Consider the following 26,272-nt stretch of genomic DNA (forward strand, 5'->3'; position numbering starts at 1 on the left):
ACTTTGTTCATTTAGTGTGTTTTTTTTTCCCTTTTTTATTAATGTCTACTATACATTATTATTTCTTGATTAGGCTTAATTTCCTTTTCTTCTCTTAACTTCTTGAGACAACAGATTTTCAGTATTTCTTCTTTCCAATATATGCATTTAACTATAAAATTCCTTCTAAGGATGGCTTTAGTCACCCTTTTATGTTGTATTATTTTATTATTCAGTTGAAAATATTAGACAGTTTTAGAATACAAAATAAATTTGTCTTCTGCACTAAGTGCTATGCATGTTACTAGGTGGTTAATCACGTCGTTCAAATCTGCTTCCAAGCTCACTCATGTGATTGTTGGCAGGCCTCAGTTCCTCTACAGCTGTTGACAGAGACTTCAGTTCCTCATCATGTGAGTCTCTGTAGGCTGCCTGCATGGCACGCTATTTCAATCAGAGTGACTGATCCAAGAGAAAGAGAGCACCCCAAGTTAAACCTACCCATATATTTGTTTTGTTTTGTTTTTTCTACCCATATATTTGTAAACTAACTCTGAATTGACATACTACCACTTCTGCCATATTTTAACAGTCACATAAACCAACCGTGATCCAATGTGGGAGGTTACACACCCATGTGAATACCCTGTGGTGGTGATCACTGGGAAGCATCTTTGAGGCTGGCTACCACAGTCCATTCTCTAGCCCCCAATACGTCATAGTCTCTCCCTGCAAGATGCAAAATACACCCAACCCCTGCAAAGGCTCTCACTAGTCTCATTCCATTATAACATCAACTCAAAGTTCAGAAACCTGTCATCTATATCTAATCCAGGTATAGATGAGGATCCTCGGATATAGCTCCTTAAGCATCTTGAGTATAGTTCCCCTTGATCTATAGGCCTGTGAACAAAGTTGTAAGTCATCTGTCCCACATACACCCAGAATAAAATAATGGGGCATGCAGAAGATAATATTTTAGATATTCCTGTAAAAAAGGGGGGGAAAGAGGAGGCCCACAGAAATTCTGAAATCCACCTAGGCAAATACTGGACAATCTTTGCTTAGGACTCACGTCTGCCCTTTCCTGAAAATGACTCTTCATAACATTTGGTTCTGTTTTCTGAGTCATGCTTTTTTCGTGAAAGTTAGCATGTGTTTACTGTTGAGTAAACTCTTTGTCTGATTCCTGCTTGTTTGGGAAGTAAAAGGCCTTTCGTTTTACACTGTATTTTCAGTTCAAGATGGCAGTGGTTCTTGAAAACACTGTAGGTCTCAAGTGGATTTCACTGGAGTTCATTCCATTAGACAAGTCACACACACAAATATCCCCTAGGTAAGTCCTCTCCACCTTGGGTTTAAGCTGAGGGGCTTAAGCTTCTCTTAAGCTTTTTTTTCCTTAGAATCCCAAATGTTAAAAGGAGGTATGACGTATATTCCAAAATTTGTTTTCCTGCAAATCAAGCAACCCAATTTATTCAATAAATAAAAATACAAGGTGAGAGAAGAGGTGGGAAACTCTAGATTAAAACAGACTTAAAAGATATAAATATATTTACCAATACTTAGTACGTTTATTAGCAATTTTTTTCAAATTAAATGTATTGGGGTGACATAGCTAATAACACTATGTAACTTTCAAGTCAACAATTCTTTATTATATAATTGGTATACTGCATAGTGTGCTTACCACTCATAGTCTAGTCTCCCTCTGTCACTATATATTTCACCTCCTTTACCCTCTTCATCCTTCCTCTCTGGTAACCTCATATTGTTGTATGTGTCTATAAGTTTGTTTTGTTCATTTGTTGCTTTCTTTTTTTAAAACAAGTAATAAAGATTTGTTCAAGAGCCTTAAGAGTTTACAAACTGGGAAAACAGCTAGGCAAAAACCCGGAAGTGTTCTAAAGAAGAACAAAAGTTAAGAGTTCTTATAGTAAAAAAGTACACTCTAAAGAAATATTAGACTTGCAGTCTTAGCCCTAAGATTGGTCCAGGCTGGTTATCAGTCAGATGACAGGTAGTTTCAGCGGTTACCAAACGGTGGTCCGCGGATCACTAGTGGTCTGTGAGGTCCGAAAGGTTGGCAACCGCTGGTCTAAATGATGGATGTCAGGAGGTCTGGTTATGTCCAGTGATCTGGATAACAATGTCAGATGGGTGTCAGGTGGCCTAGATACCTGAGTCCTCCAGGGGATAATCAGAAGGTTATTTGGAGGTTTGATGCACCCAGATGTATAGCTATCTAGGCCAGCGGTTCTCAACCTGTGGGTCGCGACCCCTTTGGTGGTCGAATGACCCTTTCACAGGGGTCGCCTAAGACCATCCTGCATATCAGTTATTTACATTACAATTCATAACAGTAGCAACATTACAGTTATGAAGTAGCAACATGAGGAACTGTATTTAAAGGGCGAGAAGGTTGAGAACCACTGACTAGGCCAGGGGTGGGCAAACTTTTTGACTCGAGGGCCACAATGGGTTCTTAAACTGGACCGGAGGGCTGGAACAAAAGCATGGATGGAGTGTTTGTGTGAACTAATATAAATTCAAAGTAAACATCATTACATAAAAGGATACGGTCTTTTTTTTTTTTTTTAGTTTTATTCATTTCAAACGGGCCGTAATTTGCCCACGGCTGGACTAGGCAGTGGCGCAGGACAGCTGTGCACACTGGGACAGATGAGGCATTGTCTCTGTTGCTTTCAGTTTTATATCCCACATGAATGAAATCATATGGCTCTTATCCTTTTCCATTTGACTTACTTCATTTAGCATGATATTCTCAAGATCCATCCATATTGTCACAAATGGAAATATTTCACCCTTTCTTATGGCTAAGGAGTAATTCCAATTGTATCTTTACCACGACTTCTTTATCCAATCATCTATCAATGATTTAGGTTGTTTCCATGTCTTAGCTACTGTGAATAATATATATTTACAGTATATGTTTTCAAACATTTCAGATACCCTGAAGAATTGCTGGGTCATATGGCAGCTCTATTCTTAAATTTTTGAGGAATTGCATACTGTTTTCCATAGTGGCTATATCAGTTTACATTCCCATCAGTAGTGTCTGAGGGTTCCTTTTTCTCCACATTCTCTCGACCTCTTGTTATTTCTTGTCTTATTGATAACAGCTGTGAGGTGGTATCATACTGTGGTTTTGATTTGCATTTCTCTTATACTAGTAGCTAATGAAGTTGAGCATCTTTTCATAAATTCTTTAAAGACCTTTTGTGTGAACAGAGCTGTGAGGTACCACCATTAACTTTTCTGAGGTCTTAATAATGAATTTTATAATCACATCCTAGGCTTCAACTTCAGATCATACTTTATTGAGAGTGCCCTAAGTTTGATCTTTGCTCAAACTTTTAAGTTTTAACACTGTCATCTGGAGAGTCTAGAAATCTTCAAAATTAGGAAGTCTTGCCTCCTTTTTATGTAACACTAGTGGCCCAGTGCATGAAATTCGTGCACGTGGGAGGGGGGGGGAGGGGGAGGAGTGTCCCTCAGCCTGGCCTGAACCCTCTCCAATCTGGGACCCCTCGGGGGATGTTAGACTGTCGGTTTAGGCCCAATCCCACAGGAGTGAGGAAACTGGCAGTCTGACATCCCTCTTGCAATCCAGGACTGCTGGCTCCTAATCACTCACCTGCCTGACTGCCTGATTACCCCAACCACTCTGCCTGCCAGCCTGATCGTCCCCAACTGCCCTCCCTGCCAGCCTGCTTGCCCCCAACTGCCCTACCCACCAGCATAATCACCCCCAACTGCCCTCCCCTCCTGGCCTGATCACCCCTAACTGCCTCTGCCTTGGCCCCACCACCATGGCTTTGTCCAAAAGGACGTCCAGAAGGTCTCCTGGTCTAATTAGCATATTACCCTTTTATTAGTATAGATAGAGGCCTGGTGCATGGGTGGGGGCCGTTTGGTCTGCCCTGAAGGGGGTCCCAGATCAGGGTCAGGGTCCCCTTGGGGGGAGGGACTGGCATGGGGTGGTTTGCAGGCTGGCCATGCCCCCATCGGGGTTAGGGTCCCCATTGAAGGGTGTGGCTGGCCTGGGCAAGGGGCTGAGGGCCATTTTCAGGCTGGCCACACCACCATCGGGGTGAGGGTCCCTGTGGGGGGCGTGGCCAGCCTGGGAGAGGGGCTCAGGGCTGTTTGCATGCTGCCACAACCCCATTGGGGTGAGGGTCCCCGCTGGGGGTGTGGCTGGCCTGGGCGAGGGGCTGAGGGCCGTTTGGGGGTGGTATGCAGGCTGGCCAAGCCCCTAGCTTTTGTCCAGAAGGACATCCAGAAGGTCTCCCGATCTAATTAGCATATTACTCTTTTATTAGTATAGAGTCTTTACCTTCTCTTTCTCTTCTCACATCTGACTATATAGTCCTTTCAACATTTTGGCTTATTGTTCAGTTCATTAGATAGATAGATAGATATTTTTTAACCTTTCAATTTACTGCAATTGATGTATTGCTAACCTTTCCAGCACCTTATAACAAAGACCACTTTCTTCAAGGTTTCCTCACTTTCTTTTAGGTCCTCACTGGCAGCCTACTCAATTTCTGAAATCCTACTACCAATTTATTCAAGGCTCTTTAGACTTTCATTAATACTCTTAAAAGACCTTACAGCTTTTACCCACTGCCCAGTTCCAAAAACACTATCACATTCCACGTTTTTTTAGGCAGCACACTCCTTCAGATATCAAAGTCAGTATTAGCTATCTACTGCTGCATAATAAATTACCCCCAAATTTAGCAGCTTCACCAAGTTTCTTGGCTTAAGAATCTGGAGCAGCTTAGCTGGGTTGTTCTGGCTTGGGGTTTATATGAGATTGTTGTCAAGCTGGGGTTTCAACTATTTGGAAGCTCAAATGAGACTGGAGCATTCACTCCCAAGCGTATTCATGACTGTTGTTAGGCCTCTGTTCCTCTCTTGTCCAGTGATCTCAGTTTCTTACTGCATGAGGCCCTCCAAAGGCTGTCTGAGTATGCAGCTGAATTTCCCAGACTAAGAAATGAGAAAGCACAAGGCCATGCACACCCAGGGTGTAAGCCAAGGTGTCTTTTATAACCCAAGCTTTTCTTTTTAAATAAGGTATGACTGACACAAAAGACTGTTTCAAGTGTACAACATAATGATTCGATATTTGCATATATTGCAAAATGAGTGCCACAATAAGTCTAGTTAACATCTGTCACCATGCATAGTTACAAAATTTTTTCTTGTGATGAGCTTTTAAGATCTCTCTCAGCGGCTTTCAAATAGGCAATACAATGTTATTAAGTATAATCCCCACACATTATATCCCCATGACTTATTTTGTAACTGGAAGTTTGTTCCTTTTTACTCATTCACCTAATTTTGAAAGTGGCATGCCACTATACATTATATTCTCATGACTTAATTTTATAACTAGAAATTTGTTCCCTTTTACCCCCTTCACCTAATCTTGAAAGTGGCATGTCATGACATCCTACATAATAAAAGGGTAATATGCAAATCAACTGAACAGCAGAATGCTCCATGCAGGAGCTGCCCCCTGGTGGTCTGCGCTACCACAGGGGAGCGCTGCTCAGCCAGAAGCCCTGAGCTGGGCTCATGGCTGGCAAGCGCAGTGGCAGTGATGGTAGCTTTTCCCCACTCCGTGGCAGCGCTAAGGATGTCCTACTGCCGGCTTGGAATGGTAGCACTAAGGATGTCCTAAGCCCAGCAGTTGGAAAGGACATCCCTCGAGGGCTCCTGGACTGCGAGAGGGTGCAGGCTGGGCTGAGGGACCCCTTTTCCCCCAGTGCACGAATGTTGTGCACCAGCTTCTAGTCTACTATATGTTACTAGCTACCCAGACTAATACAATAACAAGACTTTGGTACAGTATGGATGGGGACTACCCAAGGATGTGGGTATGAGGAGGAGGAGATCATTGGGGGTCATCTTGGAGGCTACTATCTTAATTTATATGTTAATATTGCTATGTACTTACAATTTAATACATATTTTCATTCCTGTAAGAAACTGTTGCTATTTTAAACAGTGTGTCTTAAGATTTATCCACAATATTTACTTTTGTCAGTCTACATTTTTTTCTGTGTCTCCCAAGTTTCCATATGGAGTAATTTTCCTTCCATTCTGCAGACTGTTTTACATTTCCTTTAATTCAGATCTTCTGGTAAAATTCTATCAACTTATTTATCTAAAAATAGCTTTTTCTGAAAGATCTTTTCTTTGGTCACAGAATTCCAGGGTAGCAGTTATTTTTTCTCAGCACATTAAAAGTATTTTCTTCCATTTTCTTTTGAGAAATCATTTCTTTGTTATATCCTTACTTTGAAGGTATCATATATTTTTTTTCTGGCTACAATAAGGAATATCTTTTTACCTTTGCTTTTCAACAGATTTACCGAGTATGGTTTTGTTTATATATTTTTTTCAGCTTGGGATTCACAAAATTTCTTCAGTCTGTAGCATGATACCTTTCATTGGTTTTAGGAAATTCTCAGCTATTATTACCTCCAGAATTACTTTCACCCCATTCTTTATTCTCTTTTTAAGAGTTCATGTATATGTATGATAAACTTATTCACTGTATTCCATGTGTCCCTTTGCTTTTTTCTATATTTTCCATTCTTTAATATGTATACTTTACACATATTATCATTTCTTTACAAATTCTTTTTCTTTTTTTATCTAGTATTTTATCTAAACATTAAGTCCTTAATTCTTAATTTTTTCATATTATTCAGTTTTAGAATTTAATTTGGTTCTTAACAGTTCTGTCCTTGTCCTTCTTTTCAACTCTTTTATATTTTTTTAAAAATAATATGCACAATATTTTAAAGTTTATGTCTGATAACTCCATTATCTGGTTTCCTCAAGAGTCTGTCTGTTTATGTTGTCTACTAGAGGCCCGGGGCACGAAATTCGTACACTGGGGGAGGAGGGAAAGGAGGGTGTCCCTCAGCACAGCCTGCACCCTCTCTAATCTGGGACTCCTTGGGTGATGTCTGACAGCCGGTTTAGGGATCGGGCCTAAACCGGCAGTTGGACATCACTCTCACAATCCGGGACTGCTGGCTCCCAACCGCTTGCCTGCCTGCCTGATTGCCCTTAACTGCTTCTGCCTGCCAGCCTGACCACCCCCTAACCACTCCCCTGCCAGCCCGATCAACACCTAACTGCTCTCCTGCTGGCCCGATCGCCCCCAACTGCCCTGCCTTGCTGGCTTGATCTCTCCTCAACTGCCCTCCCCGGATGGCCTGATCACCCACAAATGCCCTCGCTTGCCGGCCATCTTGTGGTGGCCATCTAGTGACCACATGAAGGTGGCTATCTTGTGCGAGGGCGTGACAGTCAATTTGCTTATCACCTCTTTATTATATAGGATAGTTTCTCTTGGATTTTGGTTTCATTGTATTTCCTGCTCAATTGTCTGGTTGTTTTGTTGTTTTTAATTGAATGTCTAGAAATAAAACATTTTAGAGATAATCTGTGGTCCAGGAAGATGATTAACTTGTTTCTGGATAACAGCTAGGGATATTACCAACCCTAGATTTCAATCAGAGACTAGTAAAAGTCAAAGTTGGGCTTCAGACCCTAAAAGACCAGTCAATTTCTCAACTGAGATCCACTAGCATCAGAGTCATGTGGGGCATAGCATAATTGGAAATTCCCAAGCTTATTGATTTAATTTTGGAAGAAGACACATTTTAATAAAAACTCCAGGTAATTTTATGCATACTAAAGTTTAAAAATTACTTTATAAATAAATTCCAACTACCTTAATAAAAAAAATAAATGTATGATCTCCTAGCAGACTTGTTAAGCTTGTTTTCTTTCTACCTGTGTAAAGTCTGATTTTCTTTTTTGTTTTACTTTGCTTATCACACAACAATTTCAAAAAACTCCAACAAAACCTCTTTGAAAAAGTAATGACATGAAGTTGTTGGCTGATCCATTTACCATTAATAATAACATTTTGTCTGTATAATATGCCACATTTATTAAGGAAGAAAAGTGTACCATAAAGGTTAAAGTAATACTACAGTTTTAACACATTTGAAAATATTTCAGACACAGATTTTCCTTTACACCAGAAATAAAGTTCTTCTTCAGGACAGTTTTATAGCTAGTCTATCCTTTAAATGGTCAAAATACTCAATTCTCCAGCAATATAAGTAACATGATAGACCTTTTTATACATATAAGGCTAACATTCCTAAAAGAGAAGAATCCTAATTTTGAAATGACTATAAGAAAAAGCTGTGTGAAATTAAGGAACTATACTTAAAGTAAATTAAATCAAAGGTACATTCACATTCTATTTAGGAAAGAAGATTCAATTCTAACCTAAGCCATAAATATACAAATACAAATAAAAATAGTGAATACAGCAATTTCGTAGCATCTGTTCCAAATAAATTCAAATATGGTTTGGTTACTAGAGGTTTATACCCTGTGTTACATAAGTCACCTTTTTAATTCTTTCCATGTAGGAAAAAGAATCCCCAAATAATTATGCTCAGAGATCCTGGTTCTCCCCACAACTTTTCCCCCATGCTCCTCTTTATCCAAATACACCATCAAAAAATTGTGTAATTTTGAGAGATCTACTTTAAGTATTGGATATTCTTCTACTATGGGATGACTTTTTAGTTCCATAAAGTAAAGAAAATTGGTCATTTTTAATTCTTCTAGATTATAATTGTAAAATTTAAAAATGAGGAATAAGAGAGACATCTGCTTATCATCAACAAGTCAACAAACAAGTGCTGGCGAGGATGTGAAAAAAAAGGAACCCTTCATGCACTGCTGGTGGGAATGCTGACTGGTGTAGCCACTGTGGAAAACAGTATGGAGTTTCCTCAAAAAATTAAAAATGAAACTCCCATTTGATCCAGTAATCCCACTTCTAGGAATATATCCTAAGAAATCAGAAACACCATTCAGAAAGGATATATGCACCCCTATGTTCATAGCAGCACAATTTACAACACCTAAGATTTAGAAACAGCCTAAGTGCCCATCAGCAGATGAGTGAATTAAAAAACTGATACATCTACACAATGGAATACTATGCTGCTGTAAAAAAAGCAAGAACTCTTACCATTCGCAACAGCATAGATGGACTTGGAGAGCATTATGCTAAGCGAAATAAGCCAGTCAGAGAAAGATAAATATCACATGATCTCACTCATTTGCGGAATATAATGAACAAAAATAAGTAGATCCAGAGACAGAGAAGCATCAAACAGACCATCAAACCTCAGAGGGAAGGCAAGGAAGGATTGGGGGGGGGGGGGGGGTGACAAGAGATCAACCAAAAAACTTGTATGTATGCATATAAGCATAACCAATGGACACAGACAGTAGGGGAGTGAGGGCATGTGCTGGGGGATGGGAGTGGCTGGAGAGAGGTCAATGGGGAAAGGAGACATATGTCATACTTTAAACAAGAAAAAATTTAAATTAAAAAAAATTTCTTAATTGGAATGGACTCTAAAGACATGCCACTCTCAATTTTTGGGCTGGATAAGCCATTAGTGGTGGTGATCTGTCTATTTTTATTTTCTCTCTCTGTATAGTTAAGAAGCTTTTTGAATGGTTCCTAGAAATCAGAGTCTTCATTCAGATGGAACTTGCCAGAAAGCTCCAAAGTACAATGATCCTTATCCATATGATCTAATGTTTTGGGCCTTTGAATTTGTTTGGGATGAAATTGGTTCAGTCGGAAATGTAAAATGTGATGAAAATGTAAAAAAACGATTTTGCTTATTCATAAAAAGCTCTATGCATATACTAAAAACAACTGAGTTTTTTACTTTAAAGGGGTGATTTTTATAGTAAAAAAAGATGTGCATTTTCAGGTTTTAAAAAAATTAGATTGCAATGTATTTTTTCAAGTTTTATTTTCTTTCTTATTTTCTAATTGTTTTGCCAAAAAAGCAGTGCTGCACATTGATTAAGAAAATAGTCAGGCTGCCTTAGTTTGTAAACTGATGTATCTCTAAAAGGCCCTGAATCTTTCTTACTTCTGTTCTCATTTCCTCATTTATAAAATGGAGATAATATTCCTCATAAGGTTTTCTGTGAGGATTAATTTAGTTAATAATGTATAGTAACACCCTCTTATCCATGGTGGATACATTCCAGGACCCTCAGTGTATGCCTGAAACCATGCATACAGTGGGGCCTTGACTTACGAGTTTAATTCGTTGAGAGACGGAGCTCGTTAAGGAGCTCGTTAACTCAAATTACTCTATCAACTCAATGCAAAAAATTGGCTGAGATACAGCTGGTATCTCAAAAAACTTGTTAGTCGGGACACTCATAAGTCAAGGCCCCACTGTAGTACTGAACCTATATATACTATGTTTTTCCCTTTACATACATACCTATAATAAAATTTATTTATAAATCAGGCACAGTAAGAGATGAACAATAACCAATATAACCTGGGTAAGTGCTAGCAAAATGGAGCAAGAAGGTATGAGCCCTAGCTGGTTTGGTTCAGTGGATAGAGTGTCGGCCCATGGACTGAAGAGTTCCGGGTTTGATTCTAGCCAAGGGCACGTGCCCAGGTTTCCCGGTGGGGGGTGTGCAGGAGGCAGATGATTGGTGATTCTCTCTAATCATTCATGTTTCTATCTCTCTCACCCTTCCTCTCTGAAATCAATAAAAATAAAATTACAAAAAAGGTGTGAGATTTCAACATGCTACGTAGAATGGCATGCAACTGAAAACGTATGAATTGTTTAATTCTTGAATTTTTCTATTTAATATTTTTGGATCATGGTTAACTATGGGTAACTGAAACCATGTAAAGCAAAACTGTGAGTAAAGAGGGATTACTTTTATGTGCTTGTAACAGTGGTTGGTATATAGTATATGATAGTTGTTGTTGCACAGTATTCAGTAACATTTTGCTGGTCTTTATCTCAAAGATAATTGACAAAGCTTCACAAGTCACTGAATTAACAATAAAATGTGAATTGTTCAAGAAAAACATTTCTCATCAGTTATTTTTTAAATATGTACCTTTCGTGCTATTGGTTCCTGACCTTCCATCAATGTATACCAGCTGACAAGTTTATTCCAGCCCTCAGTTGGCAACAGTATGTAATCCAATTCATCAATAAGATGCTCCTTAAGTGATTGGGCATCACCATCTGTAAAAGGAAAAACAAATTCAATACATAAAAAGAAACAACAGTACATACCTCTAAACACTCTGGTTGCATACATCACAAATTACTTAAACTCATAAAAACTAATTAAAATATTTAAATAAGTTCTAAAGAAAGCTCTGAAGAGGCTCACATCTAAATCTATATATTTATTTTTTTTTAAATATATTTTTTATTGATTTTTTTACAGAGAGGAAGGGAGAGGGATAGAGACTTAGAAACATCGATCAGCTGCCTTCTGCATATCCCCACTGGGAATGTGCCCGCAACCAAGGTACATGCCCTTGACTGGAATCGAACCCGGGACCCTTGAGTCCACAGGCCAACGCTCTATCCACTGAGCCAAACCAGTAAGGGCTAAATCTATATATTTCAAAATAAACTGTTGCTTTAAAAAGTTCCAATGTTTAACATTAGTGAAGCAACAATGTTTGAAAACACAAATTTTTTTTATTAGTCTCTAAAAAATATAGTAAGGTATAATTGTTAGCCAAGGGGCCTCAAAAAAAGTGTTTTCCAAATATTTTCAGTATCAGAAATCTGTCACACGGTAATAGCTGTCGTTCTAGCATTAGCTGATGAAGGAAACTCAAAAAACAAATCAATAACCTTTCACAATGACTCCAAAGTACATGGGGCTGGAAACCATGATGGAAATCACAAGAGGGCATCCTGTGAATCAGATCATTATTCCAGAAGACCCATAATCTAGAGTCTTTTCTAGAGAAGAGTGGAAGTCGTTTTTCAGATGTGATTCTAATTCTATGATCCACTTTCAAAATTCTGTTTAAACTAAAAATTTATTACAGAGCAGGCCAGAAATCTTGAATTATATACCTATATCACACAGTCCTACTTAGAGATTCACTTATTATTATCTGGTCCTTTACATCAATTTTCAAAGTACAGACACAGAAATAGTTTATTAAGTTACAGACAACATAAAGGGGATTCTCTCATTCTGAGCCAGTCTTACATGATCAAGCATGGAAAACCAAATTGCTCTTGGTAGAATTTCAATAATAAGAACATACTATTCTTATGAGATATAAAAATATAAATTAAGCAAGAAGCAGGAAAACTGCTGAAGGGAATAAAAGGTTATTTATTCTATCTAGGATCACCTCATGGTCGCCACAGAATCATACCAAATTTGAGAAAATATGTTTCATATAGAGCAGAAATGGAAAAATCTCTGGTTTTTATAATATGGACCTCAATAGCAGATGTAAATGAAGTATTACTTTTTAAACTCAGTTTTTTTAAACCTTGTCATTTTTAAATTCTTGATGAAAATTGAAATTTGCAACACATTTTCAGAACATTCTGAAGATGATGGGTAATCATCTATGGATAATGTACTATGATATATAACGCAGCAGATAACCATGTTATCTCAGTCATTCCTCAAAGCAATCCTATAAAATAGGTATTTTCCTTTTAGATTTGAAAATATATTCAGGGAAATTGAGTAACTTGCCCAAGATCATATATCCAGAAAATTGCAGGTATAGTAAAAAATGTTATTATAGAAAATCCTTTTATTTCAATTAATTGTCCACTATTATGAAATATCTCCATTTTTATTAGTAAACAGATTTAGGTATTTTTAACTTGCCTAAGGTCACACAGACAGAAAATTAGTGAGACTGGATTCAAATCCTTTTACTCTATCATCCATTTTCTTTCACTATAACAAAATGTTTCAAAGAAAACTTAGAAAAAAAAATTTAAAATTAAGACTTCAATGCTGTTTTCCAATTTGAGAGTTGGAGTAAATGATTTTATTATATATCAGAATGTAAACAGTTATTTGTATCTAGTAGTCAAAATGAAATAGTTTTTTTTAAAGGGAGAAAACACCCCTAAAAACAGAATAGCTGATATCTGTTACTTCTGTGTTTACTGGTATATAATGGATATACAATAAACTGCATATATTTAAAATGTACAGTTTGGTAAGTTTTGACATATCAATAACAGTGTGAAACCATCACCACTACCAAAATGAACATATCCATCACCTGCAAAGTTTTCCTTGTAGCCTTTTGTAATCTCTCTTTTCTGGCCATCCAAGTCAACCTTCCTATTGTCAGAAAACCACTTATTTGTGCTTTGTATATGAAAATTGTGTCTGCTTTCTGCTAACATAGGTAAGTCTGCATTTTCTAGAATCTTAGCTAAAAATACTATGTACTGTTTTATACAGCTTCGTTTATGCTGAATAAGTATCTTGAGATTCATTCATGATTTTATGTATCAACAAGAGGCCCGGTGCACAGATTTGTGCACCAATGGGGTTCCTCAGCTTGGCCTGCGTCCTCTTGCAATGTGGGACCCCTTGGGGGATGTCGGACTGCCAGTTTCCACCTGATTCCCACAGGCCAGGCTGAGGGGCCCCACCGGTGCATGAATCCGTGCACCGGGCCTCTAGTATGCATATAAGATCTTTGGTGAATCTCTTTCCACCCTCCCCTCTCTCCTTCCCTTGGAGATTCATCAGTATGTTCCATGTTTCCATGCCTGTGGGTTGAGCGCCTGCCCCCTGGTGGTCAGTGTGAGTCATAGCAACCGGTCGACCAGTCATATATATATTTTTCATTCCTTTTAATTGCTCAGTAGGATTTCATTATCTATATATATAAACGCCTGATATGCAAATTGTCCCCACAGGAGTTTGACCGGGAGACCAGGAGTTTGATCACTCGCTATGGCGTGCACTGAACACCAGGGGGTGTCGGAGAACAAAGGAAGCCCCTGGCCAGCAGCTGAGGAAGGAAGGCCCTGGCCAGCAGCTGGAAGGCCCCAATAGGCCCTGATGGCCAGCCAAGCCTAGGGACCCTACTCGTGCACGAATTTTGTGCACTGGGCCTCTAGTATAGATATATTTGTTTATCCATTCAGCTGTTGATGGGCATTTTGGGTTGTTTCCAGTTTTTTCTATTACAAATAACACTGCTATAAACATTTGTGTACAAGTTTCCATATGAATAAATACTTTCACTTTTCTTGGGTGAATGCCTAAGAATGGAACGGTTGGTTCCTATGGTAAATATACTTAGTGTTTTAGAAAATTGCCAGACTATATCACTCCCAGAAAGTGTATTAAAGTTTTACTTGCTCCACATCCATGTCAACACTTGGTATGGGGTCAGTCTTTTAAATTTTAATTATTTTAATACATGTATTGTGGTTTTACTCTTCATTTCTTTAATAACTAATAATGTTGAATATCTTTGCATATGCTTTTTGAAAACTTCTCTGGTGAAGCATCTGTTGAAATCCTTGCCCATATTTTCCACTGGGCTTTATTAATGCAAAGATCCAAGAATGTAAACATATGTCAGTGCTCCCCAACTAAAAAATGTCTGTATCGATTAGGAAAAACAATATACAACACAACATTCCCCCCCAAATAATAAGGTAGCACTTTCTAACTTACATTCTTCATTTAAAGGTTTAAATAATAAACCTGTATTACATCATAAATGAAAAACAAAATCTGTCACGATACAAACTAATTTTAACAGAATAGTCTGAATTCATTATATCAAATCTACAATACAAAGAAAGTTCTAGTTTATCAATATATGTACATTAACATTTTCTGTGTTCCCTACATTGACTATAACATATTTGAAAGAAAAACATTTACAATTTGAAGGAAAGAAGAAAATAATACCTTTGAGAAGTCCAGAGTTATCAATGGGTCCAGGATATACATTTTGATCTCCCATCTGGTATTTGTCCCAACTGTCAAAGCCAACATATTTTTTCCACTGTTTGAACCAGCGACTATCAACTAGGTACCTAAAAAAGAAAAATTGGTAAAGGAAAACCTGGAACTATAGGAACAGCACAGAAACTATTTTTGATACAGTAAACCTTCATTTTGCGGACCTCAATTTAATGAACTTTGGATTTTAATGGACAAAATTTCTGGTCTATATGTCATATGTGAAAATTAACACTTTGTTAATTTTAAATTGCTTTTAACCAAGATTTGCTTATAATTAAACTAGAGGCCCGGTGCACAAAAATTTGTGCACTCGAGGGGAAGGGGGCGGTCCCTCAGCCCGGCCTGTGCCCTCTCGCAGTCTGGGACCCCTCAGGAGATAACGATCTGCTGGCTTAGGCCTGCTCCCGGGTGGCAGAGGGCAGGCCTAATCCCTAGGTGCAGCCCTTGGTCGGTTTCAGAGCAAGGCCGATTGAGGAGTTGGGGCGTGGCCCCTGTAATGCACAGAGCAGGGGGATCGGGAGGTTGTGATGCCACACTCAGTCACGCTCAGGGTAGGGCTGATTGGGGGGTTGGGGCACCGCCTCCTGTCACACTCAAGGCAGGGTCGATGGGGAGGTTGTGGCGCCACCCCCTGTCACGCACAGAGCAGGGCCAATCAGGGGGTTGGGGCGCTGCCCATGCCACTCACAGAGCAGGGCCCATCAGGGGGTTAGGAAGCTCCCCCCTGTCACTCACAGAGTAGGGCCGATAGGGGAGTTGGGGCACCGCCCCATCACACACAGAGCAGGGAGAATCAGGGGATTGGGGTGCCGCACCCTGACACACTCGGGGCAGGGTTGATGGGGAGGTTATGGCTCTACCCCGTCACACACAGAGCAGGGCCCGTGGGGGGCGGGGATTGGGGCACCACACCCTGTCACACACAGAGCAGGGCTGAACAGGGGGTTGGGGCACCACACCCTGTCACACACAGAGCCGCAGGGCGATCAGGGGGTTGGGGAGCTCCCCCCATCAGGCACAGAGCAGGGCTGATCAGGAGGTTGGGGCGCCTTCCTTGTCACAAACAGAGCAGGGCGGATAGGGAGGTTGTGGCCCTGCCCCCTGTCACACACAGAGCCACAGGGCGATCAGGGGGTTTGGGCGCTGCCCCCTGTCACGCTGATCCCGGTGCCAGGAGGCATATTACCCTTTTACTATATAGGATAGAGGCCTGGTGCACGGGTGGGGGCCGGCTGGTTTGCCCTGAAGGGTGTCCTGGATCAGGGTGGGGGTCCCCACTGGGGTGCCTGGCCAGCCTGGGTGAGGGGCTGAGGGCTGTTTTCAGGCTGGCGGGTGACGGAAGCTCCCAACCGCTCATTTTTTTTGTTTTCTTTTTATTCTGGGCCAGCTTTAGCTCTGAGGCTTGGCTCCAGCCCTTAGGCCTCGGCTGCTGAAAGCAGGTATCTAGTTTGTTTCGGTTCTATAATCGAAACAATGTATAACTCCAGTTCTGAGATTCTGGCTCGCTGAAAGCAGGTTTCTGGGTTTTCGTTTAGCTTCTATATTTGTTACAATGTTTCAAACTGCAGGCTCAGAGGCCGGCAAGGCAGGCAGGGAACGTTGGTTTCCTCCGTCACTGAAGTAAGCAAGCCTGGCTGCCGGCCGCCATGTTGGCTGGCAGTTAATTTGCATATCGCCCTGATTAGCCAATGGGAAGGGTAGCAGTTGTATGCCAATTACCATGTTTCTCTTTTATTAGATAGGATTACCAGGTTATTTTTATTATTAATTCACTGTTCTTTTTAATAAATTTTAGCGAACAGGCCATATGTTGGAAAAAAAAACCTGTAGCAATTTCGCTGACATAAATATTACATATCTACAACTATAGTCTACATATTTAAATCCAAAAGTCACCGCTTATAATGTTCAGTTAATTACTAGCACATAATCACATTGCATCGCCCTCAGTAACTGGTTCTGTTGTCACCTAGCCTGACTTTCTGCAGAAGTTTGAACACATGCTGGGTGTACTAGCCCCAGCCCTGTGCATTTGTTTACTGGGGTGACTGGTGAATGTATGTACTTACTAGATCTATTCATATAAATTTAAAATTACTGTAATACATATAGAAAAGTTTTCTGTGAAATTAAGATTTTATACATACATAATTTTAATTACACACAAGTCTACATAAGCAAAAACAGACAAACTAACTGGTAAATGTTTTAGCATACACGTTCGGAAAAACCTACTTTATTATATAATGGATTTTTGGCTTTTACAAACCCTTGCCTATATTAGTTCGCTATATAGAGGTTTTACTGTATTTCGTTATATATATACTAGGGGCCCAGTGCACGAAATTCGTGCACTGGGTGTGGGGGAGGGGGGAGGAGTGTCCCTCAGCCCAGTCTGCCCCCTCTCACACATTGGGAGCCCTCAGGCGTTGACCCCCATCACCCTCCGATCGCCTGATTGGCCCCTTGCCCAGGCCTGACGCCTCCGCCAGAGGTGTCAGGCTTGGACAGGGGACTCCCATCTCCTCCCGATCACTGGCTCCGCCCCCCACCCAGGCCTGATGCCTCGGCCAGAGGAGTTGACCCTCATCACCCTCCGATCACCAATCACCGGATCGGCCCCTTGACCAGGCCTGCGGCCTCTGGCAGAGGTGTCAGGCCTGGGCAGGGGACCCCCAGCTCCCCGCTGTTGCAGGCTCTGCCCCTGCCCAGGCCTAACGCCTCTGGCCTAGGCGTCTGGACCAGGCAGCGGGGACCTGCAGTGGCAGCGGGGGGTGCCGCGATCGTGGGCTTCGCTTTAGGCCCAGGCAAGGGACCCCTAGCTCCTGGGACTGCCAGCTTCGACCGTGCCCAGCTCCCATCGCTGGCTCCACCCCTACTTCCTGCTATCACTGGCCAGGGCGGCAAAGGCGCCTGATTCTCCGATCATGGCTGGGGGGCAGGGAAAAGGAGGCCCCAGGGCCGCCTTTGCCCTGCCCCCCAGCTCTTAGCTCCCCCCTGGGTTTCAGATCACTGTCAGTGGCAGGGGGCTTCTTCCTGCTTTCCCTTTTGCCTCCCTGCATTGTGCCTACATATGCAAATTAGCCGCCATCTTGTTGGCAGTTAACTGCCAATCTTAGTTGGCAGTTAATTTGCATATAGCCCTGATTAGCCAATGAAAACGGTATTGCCGTACGCCAATTACCATTTTTCTCTTTTATTAGTGTAGATTAAAGTTCGTACCTACTTCAAAGATTATTGAAAATAATTTTAATGTCACAGTATTTTAAAGAAAAATATTTCACTTGTATAAAGTATTATTTCTACTATTCTATATATCTACTATTAGATAATAAGTGTTAACATACACATTTTTAAAAATTCCTTATAGCACTTTTTGAAAAATGCAAGTAATATCTCTTCATTAAAATATTTGCCAGCTGAAAATTCTAATGGTAATCATAAAAATCAAAACAAATTTTAAAATGTGATAAAATATAACAAGAAAAATGGTTCTTTTGCAAAAAACTTGCAAATACCATCTGTTAATTACATATATTTTAGTGTAATTTTTTGAGAGTAAGAAAAGCAATTATTAAAGGTTTGCAAGATTGCTTATAATTATTATTATCCAAGTTTTTTTATTTTTTATTTTTTAAAAAATATATTTTACTGATTTTTTACAGAGAGGAAGGGAGAGGGATAGAGAGTTAGAAACATCGATGAGAGAGAAACATCGATCAGCTGCCTCTTGCACACCCCCTGGGGATGTGCCCGCAACCCAGGTACATGCCCTTGACCGGAATCGAACCTGGGACTCTTCAGTCCACAGGCCAATGCTCTATCCACTGAGCCAAACTGGTCAGGGCCCAAGTTTTTTTTTGTTTTGTTTTGTTTTTTTTAAATATATTTTATTGATTTTTTACAGAGAGGAAGGGAGAGAGATAGAGAATTAGAAACATCGATGAGAGAGAAACATCGATCAGCTGCCTCCTGCACATCTCCCACTGGAGAAATGCCCGCAACCCAGGTACATGCCCTTGACCGGAATCGAACCTGGGACCTTTCAGTCTGCAAGCCGACGCGCTATCCACTGAGCCAAACCGGTTTTGGCCCAAGTTTTTTTTAAAAAAACACACAAATAATTATTTTTATAAATGCGACACACCAACTATTTAACTATATTCATCTTATTTTTAAAAATTAAAAAAATTAACCCTCATTAGATAACCAGTGATAGAAAAAAGTAAAATAATGGTTCTCTAGTAAAGAGAGCATAAAAAAATCATAAGCCTTAAGAACTTTACAAATTTATTCTGACTATATTATACCTACTACGAAATATTGCTTTTGTCACAGGTTCATAATTATTTTAATTCTCTTCCAAAAACATTTTCCCCACATTTAACCAGGTTCAATCACAAACAAACAAAATCAAAAGTAAAGGTTAACAAGACATGTAAACAAGTTTTTAGATCATCATTCTGATGTTTTTGTGCTTACTATATATAGCACTATCAGAATGTCTGAAAATCTCTGAAGCAAATACATCATCCTAACAAAACACCATTACTCTTAAAGAATATTCATCAATAGCTTAATTACTTAAAAGTATATATGGGGGGGAAAAGTGGATATGGCATAATTTCTATACATCAATAACCACTATTAGGGTTATGCAAGTAAGAGCCCCCAAATCATAAAATTTGAGATTTATGAGGAAAACATATTATGAGACTAACTCATAAAAGAATCCTATTTCTAAAATAAAATAGTTTAGATTAGCAATGAGTTTATATGTTAAATTGATAATAAAATTACACTATATTGTATTTCACCCATCAAAAAATTTTTACTTTCTCCTTCGCAATTTAAACAAGTGTTTCAGACATTTTATTTGCTTTCTTTGCAAAAAAGTCACACTAAAGGATCTTTCCCTTATTCCATTCATCTTCATTTCTATCATTGTTTCAATTTCACAGTGTCTTAATTATTTTAATCCTGATATATTTGAAGGCAAGTTCCCCCAACTTGTTTGTTTTGCAAATTGTCTTAACTATCTTTGGCCATCTGCTCATCCATATGAATTTCAGAAACAGCTTATCAAGTTACATACACACACACACACACACACACACACACAAAACCACCATCAAAAAACAGTTTAAGATTTTTATTGGAATTGTGTTAAAATTTATATACTAACAATCTATCTATCTATATAAAAGCCTAAGCGACTGAATGACCAGTTGCTATGACATGCACTGACCACCAGGGGGCAGACACTCAACGCAGGAGCTCCCACAGACAACTTCCTGTGGCTGGAAAACCTCCCGCGGCCCCTCTCTTCAGTCGGCCAACCTCCCGCGGTCCTTCCCCCTGGTCAGCCAACCTCCTGTGGTCCCTTACCCAAGCAGGCCAACCTCCGGCAGTCCCTCCCTGGCCAACTTCCCACAGTCGCTCCTCTCAGTCAGCCACCCCCGGCCCCCCGATCGGCCCCGATCACCTGTGAGGCCAAGGGACCCACCCGTGCATGAATTCGTGCACCGGGCCTCTAGTAATATAATTTAAAATGCAATTTATAAAACTTACTTTAAAAATTATTAGTGGAATAGTATCAAAATTTTATTTATTTAAAAGGTATTTCTACATGATGGTGCTTTATCTCCCCAAGTATCTATATAATAAAAGCCTAAGTGACCGTTATGGTGGAACAACCAGAACAACCAGTTGCTATGGTGGTGCACTGACCACCAGGGGGCAGACACTCAACACAGGAGCTGCTCCCTGGTGGTCAGTGAGCTCACACAGGGGGAGTACCACTCAGCCAGAAGCCAGGCTCACAGCTAGCAAGCGCAGTGGCGGGAGCCTCCCCCACCTCCGTGGCAGCGCTAAGGAGCAGCAAGCCAAGCAGCAAGCAGGCGGGCGGTAAGGAGTGAGGGGTCCTGGACTGCGAGAGGGCACAGGCCGGGCTGAGGGGAACCCCCCCCCCCAGTGCACGAATTTCATGCACTGGGCCTCTAGTTTAATATATTCTTCACAGTTATAGTGGAGTTTTACACTGAGCAGTGTTCATCTGCTGCCATAACATGGTATTATTATGAGAGGAGACTCTCCCATTTGATGACTGTTTAGCTGCTTTCAACACTATCTTCAATTGCAAAGGGGCATCATACGTGTATTACAGACCATCTATATCTTACTGCAGTAAAGAAATACGAGAAGTAAAAAAATGGGAGCATCTGTTACAGAAACAATGTGTAGTCTTCTTAGGTTTACTCACCAAGACAATATTAGATAAGTAGTGAAATCAAAATTTATTTTAAGACATTTGCATAGATTTGTTCTACTGTAAAACTCTACTCCTAATCTATGAATCTGCCAAAATCCCAATTCCTCAACTTGACCTGACAAAAGCCTAGAACAGAACCAATAGCTCACCAACATTACAAATGAACGAACAAAGACCTGAATTTATACACTCTAAACAGCACTCTTAATCCTTGGTATACTCTTAGGGTCCAGATAAACCCAATTTTAGCTTTTGAGTTTCTTTTTTGAATAGTTATAACTATTTGCAAAGATTGCTATTTCATGACTTTTATTCTTCACAAATAGTCATAACTATTATTTTAGGATGAAAGCTAAATTCTTAACATTACCTAACAGGTCTTTTTTAAAATAATAATTTAATAAAGCCATAATAATTAAAATTATGATATTTTAATAAAATAATCAACATCTAAATCAAGAAGACAAAACTGAGTCCATTAGCAGGGCCAAAGGACACATAAGAATTGAGTATATGATAAAGGAGGTATTATAAATTAAGGTGTTGGAGAGAGAAACTGGCTATGAGAGTTAATTTCAGTTGGATAAACTAGTTTATTGAAGTTAATGTTAATAATCATATTTCTATGAATAACCATTAAGCACTTAAGCTGTGTGTCAGCACTGAGCCAAAGAATTTACTTTCATTACCTCATTTAATTCTGATAACTTTCTACAAAGTACTACTACTTTTTTTTTAAATATATGTATTTTTTATTTGATCTGTTCCTCCCTACCTTTCTTTTTTTTTTAAATATATTCTATTGATTTTTTACAGAGAGGAAGGGAGAGGGATAGAGAGTTAGAAACATGGATGAGAGAGAAACATTGATCAGCTGCTGCCTGCACACTCCTTACTGGGGATGTGCCCGCAACCAAGATACATGCCCTTGGCCGGAATCAAACCTGGGACCATTCAGTCCGCAGGCCGACACTCTATCCACTGAGCCAAACCGGTTAGGGCCCTTATTTATCTCTGTGCTGAGATCTAGCTACAAGAGCCTTCTTTCTGTTTCTGGACACAAAATTTTCTGCTTCATGGCTCCTTCTGCCTAGAATATTCTATTGCTCTCAACACCTAGTCTACTATTACCTTACTGAGAGCCTAAACGTCACTTTTTTTGTAGAATCTTTTCATAAGCTTCTATTTCCTCTCAATTTGGGAAAATCTCGGATTATTATATATTGAAACTCTTTCTTAATTATAGAAATTACTTAATAATAAAATACCTAACATTTGATCTTACTCTTGTGCCAGGCACATACTTTAATACAGTGGACGGCAAACCGCGGCTCGTGAGCCACATGCGGCTCTTTGGCCCCTTGAGTGTGGCTCTTACACAAAATACCACGTGCGGGTGTGCACGTACAGTGCGATTGAAACTTCGTGGCCCATACGCAGAAGTCGGTTTTCGGAAAGGAGATAAAAGAAACAAGTATACAAGACGAGTGTGGATGGGAGGGTTGGAAGGGGTCAAGCTCAGTGAACATACCTCAATCAGATTGAGTATGTTTTTAGCAAAGGCCAGCTTAGGAGTACCCTCATTAAGTTAATAACAATGTACCTAGCTATATAGTTTAAGTTTAAAAAATGTGGATCTCAAAAGAAATTTCAATCGTTGTACTGTTGATATTTGGCTCTGTTAACTAATGAGTTTGCCGACCACTGGGCTAGGCCAACTTTAGTAATCCAAATAAATCTACTTAATTTTAAAACAGTCTTCAAATGCAGAACTAAAATGTCCAGGTTATGGTGGTGTCTGTTTTTTGATGAGAGATAGTAGTGGTGGGAGAAAGATAGGAGTTTCAAAAGTTGCGTAGTGTTTTTATATATAGTAGAAGCAAATTAAGGAAAGATATATAGGAACCAATAAATGAGTCAGAAATAGTCCTAGATATAAAGAAATTTAATAGTACTACATGGAAATGAATAATTCCAATAGCAGGATTTAGGAAACCGCAGCACTGGTGAATGTGAATGCATAGCTCCTTTTCTTTTATTAGTTTACTAGAGGCCCAGTGACAAAATTCATGCATGGGGGGGGGGGGGGGAGTGGGAGGGTCCCTCAGCACAGCCTGCACCCTCTCCAATCTGGGATCCCTCGGGACTGCCGGCTCCCAACCGCTCGCCTGCCTGCCTGCCTGCCTGCCTGATAGCCCCTAACCACTTCTGCCTGCCAGCCTGATCACCCCCTAACCACTCCCCTGCCAGCCTGATTGACAACTAACTGCTCCCCTGCAGGCCTGATTGCCCCTAAGAGCCCTCCCCTGCTGGCCTGGTCACCCCTAACTGCCCTCCCCTGCAGGCTTGGTTGCCCCCAACTGCCCTCCCTTGCAGGCCATCTTGTGGCGGCCACCTTGTGTGTTGGAGTGAAGATCAATTTGCATATCACCTCTTTATTATATAGGACTAGGGGCCCGGTGCACAATATTCGTGCACTGGGTGTGTGTGTGTGTGGGGGGGGGAGTGTCCCTCAGCCCAGCCTGCCCCCTCTCACATACTGGGAGCCCTCAGGCGTTGACCCCCATCACCCTCCAATCAATGGATCGGCCCCTTGCCCAGGCCGGACGCCTCTGGCCTAGGCGTGCGGCCTGGGCAGCGGGGACCTGCAGTGGCAGAGGGGTGGGGGTGGGGGGCCGCGATCGCGTGGGCTCCGCCCCTGCCTCTGCAGGATGCCCCTGGCTGAGGCGTCCGGCCCGGGCAGCGGGGACCCACAGCTGCAGCAGCCCCGTGATCGTGGGCTTCGCTTTAGGTCCATGCAAGGGGCCCCTAGCTCCTGGGACTGCCAGCTTCGACCGTGCCCAACTCCCATCACTGGCTCCACCCCTACTTCCTGCTATCACTGGCCAGGGTGGAAGAGGCACCTGATTCTCCGATCATGGCTGGGGGGCAGGGCAAAGCCAGCCGCCTTTGCCCTGCCCCCCAGCCGCCCCCAGGGCCGCCTTTGCCCTGCCCCCCAGCCGCCCCCAGGGCCGCCTTTGCCCTGCCCCCCAGCTCTTAGCTCCCCCCTGGGTTTCAGATCACTGCCAGTGGCAGGGGGCTTCTTCCTGCTTTCCCTTTCGCCTCCCTGCATTGTGCCTACATATGCAAATTAGCCGCCATCTTGTTGGCAGTTAACTGCCAATCTTAGTTGGCAGTTAATTTGCATATAGCCCTGATTAGCCAATGAAAAGGGTATCGTCGTACGCCAATTACCATTTTTCTCTTTTATTAGTGTAGATGCTCATGCTGACAACTTTCCGATGAGACATAACTGCCTACTATTGACATAATATAAGTTTTTTTAATTTACTTTTTATTGTTAACAAGTGTTATAGATGCCCCCCACCTCCCCCTTTGACCCCCTACCCCAAATCCCACCCCACCCCAGGTCTTCACCACACTATTTTCTGTGTCCATAGGTCATGCCTATATGCATACAAGTTCTTTGGTTAATCTCTTTCCATTTTCCTCACCTCCCTCCCAACTGAGATCTGTCAGTCTGTTTCATGCATCCATGCCTCTGGATCTATTTTGTTCATTAGATTCCACATATAAGTGAGATCATGTGATATTTGACTTTCTCTGATTGGTTTACTTCGCTTAGCATCATAATCACCAGATCTATCCATGCTGTTGCAGAGAGTAAGAGATCCTTCATTTTTACAGCCACATAGTATTCCACTGTGTATTTAAATGTACCACAGATATTTATCCACACATTTACTGATGGGCACTTGAGCTGTTTCCAGACCTTGGCTATTGTACATAACTCTACTATGCACATAGGGGTGCATATATTCTTTCTAATTGGTGTTTTGGGATTCTTAGCATATATTCTCGGAAGTGGAATCAATCACTGGGTCAAATAGCAGTTCCATTTTTAATTTGTTTGTTTTTTACTTCTTTTTTTTTTTACATTAAATCTTTACTGTTCAGATTACATTTGTTCCTCTTTCCCCCCCCCCCCATAACTCCCCTCCACCCAGTTCCCACCCCACCCTCCACCCTCACTCCCCACCCACTATCCTCATCCATAGGTGCACGATTTTTGTCCAGTCTCTTCCCACATCCCCCACACCCCTTTCCCACCCGCCAAGAATAGTCAGTCCACTTTTTTCTATGCCCCTGATTCTATTATAATCACCAGTTCATTCTGTTCATCATATTATTCACCTGATTTTTAGATTCACTTGTTGATAGATGTGTATTTGTTGTTCATAATTTGTATCTTTACCTTCTTCTTCTTCTTCCCCTTCTTAAAGGATACCTTTCAGCATTTCATATAATACTGGTTTGGTGGTGATGAACTCCTTTAGCTTTTTCTTATCTGTGAAGCTCTTTATCTGACCTTCAGTCCTGAATGATAACTTTGCTGGATAAAGTAATCTTGGTTGTAGGTTCTTGGCATTCATCACTTTGAATATTTCTTGCCACTCCCTTCTGGCCTGCAAAGTTTCTGTTGAGAAATCAGCTGACAGTCATATGGGTACTCCCTTGTAGGTAACTGAGTTTCTTTCTCTTGCTGCTTTTAAGATTCTCTGTCTTTTGCTCTTGGAATTTTAATTATGATGTGTCTTGGTGTGGTCCTCTTTGGATTCCTTTTGTTTGGGGTTCTCTGTGCTTCCTGGACTTGTAAGTCTATTTCTTTCACCAGGTAGGGGAAGTTTTCTGTCATTATTTCTTCAAATAGGTTTTCAATATCTTGTTCTCTCTCTTCTTCTGGCACCCCTATAATTCGGATGTTGGTACACTTGAAGCTGTCCCAGAGGCTCCTTACACTATATTCGTATTTTTGGATTCTTTTTTCATTTTGCTTTTCTGGTTGGGTGTTTTTTACTTCTTCGTATTTCAAATCTTTGACTTGATTCTTGCGATCCTCTGGTCTGCTGTTGGGAGTCTATATAATATTCTTTATTTCAGTCAGTATATGCTTAATTTCTAGTTGGTCCTTTATCACAACATCGAGGGTCTCATTAGATTTCTTGACGGTCTCACTACATTTATCGGCGGTCTCACCCGTCTTTTCGAGGGTCTTACTAAATTTATCGATGGCTTCTAGACAGTTCTTGAAAA

The 26,272-nt window shown here is 40.9% G+C and overlaps 1 protein-coding gene across 3 annotated transcripts in view; it reads right to left on the reverse strand.

Moving 5' to 3' along the window:
• Positions 1-26,272, reverse strand: part of USP15 (ubiquitin specific peptidase 15) — a 127,472-nt gene that overhangs the window by 89,003 nt on the left and 12,197 nt on the right. For all 3 annotated transcript variants that reach the window (XR_013995479.1, XM_081082312.1, XM_081082313.1), the window contains 2 exons: positions 14,851-14,978; positions 11,020-11,150 (listed from right to left, as the gene is read on the reverse strand). Coding sequence is in view for 2 of the 3 variants with exons in the window: in XM_081082312.1 (XP_080938438.1) it covers positions 11,020-11,150; positions 14,851-14,978 (259 nt within the window). In the remaining variant the exon portion in view is untranslated. The remainder of the gene's footprint in view (positions 1-11,019; positions 11,151-14,850; positions 14,979-26,272) is intronic.

This window comes from Myotis nattereri, assembly GCF_964212035.1.
Source record: "Myotis nattereri genome assembly, chromosome: 2".
Classification (NCBI taxonomy): Eukaryota; Metazoa; Chordata; class Mammalia; order Chiroptera; family Vespertilionidae; genus Myotis; species Myotis nattereri.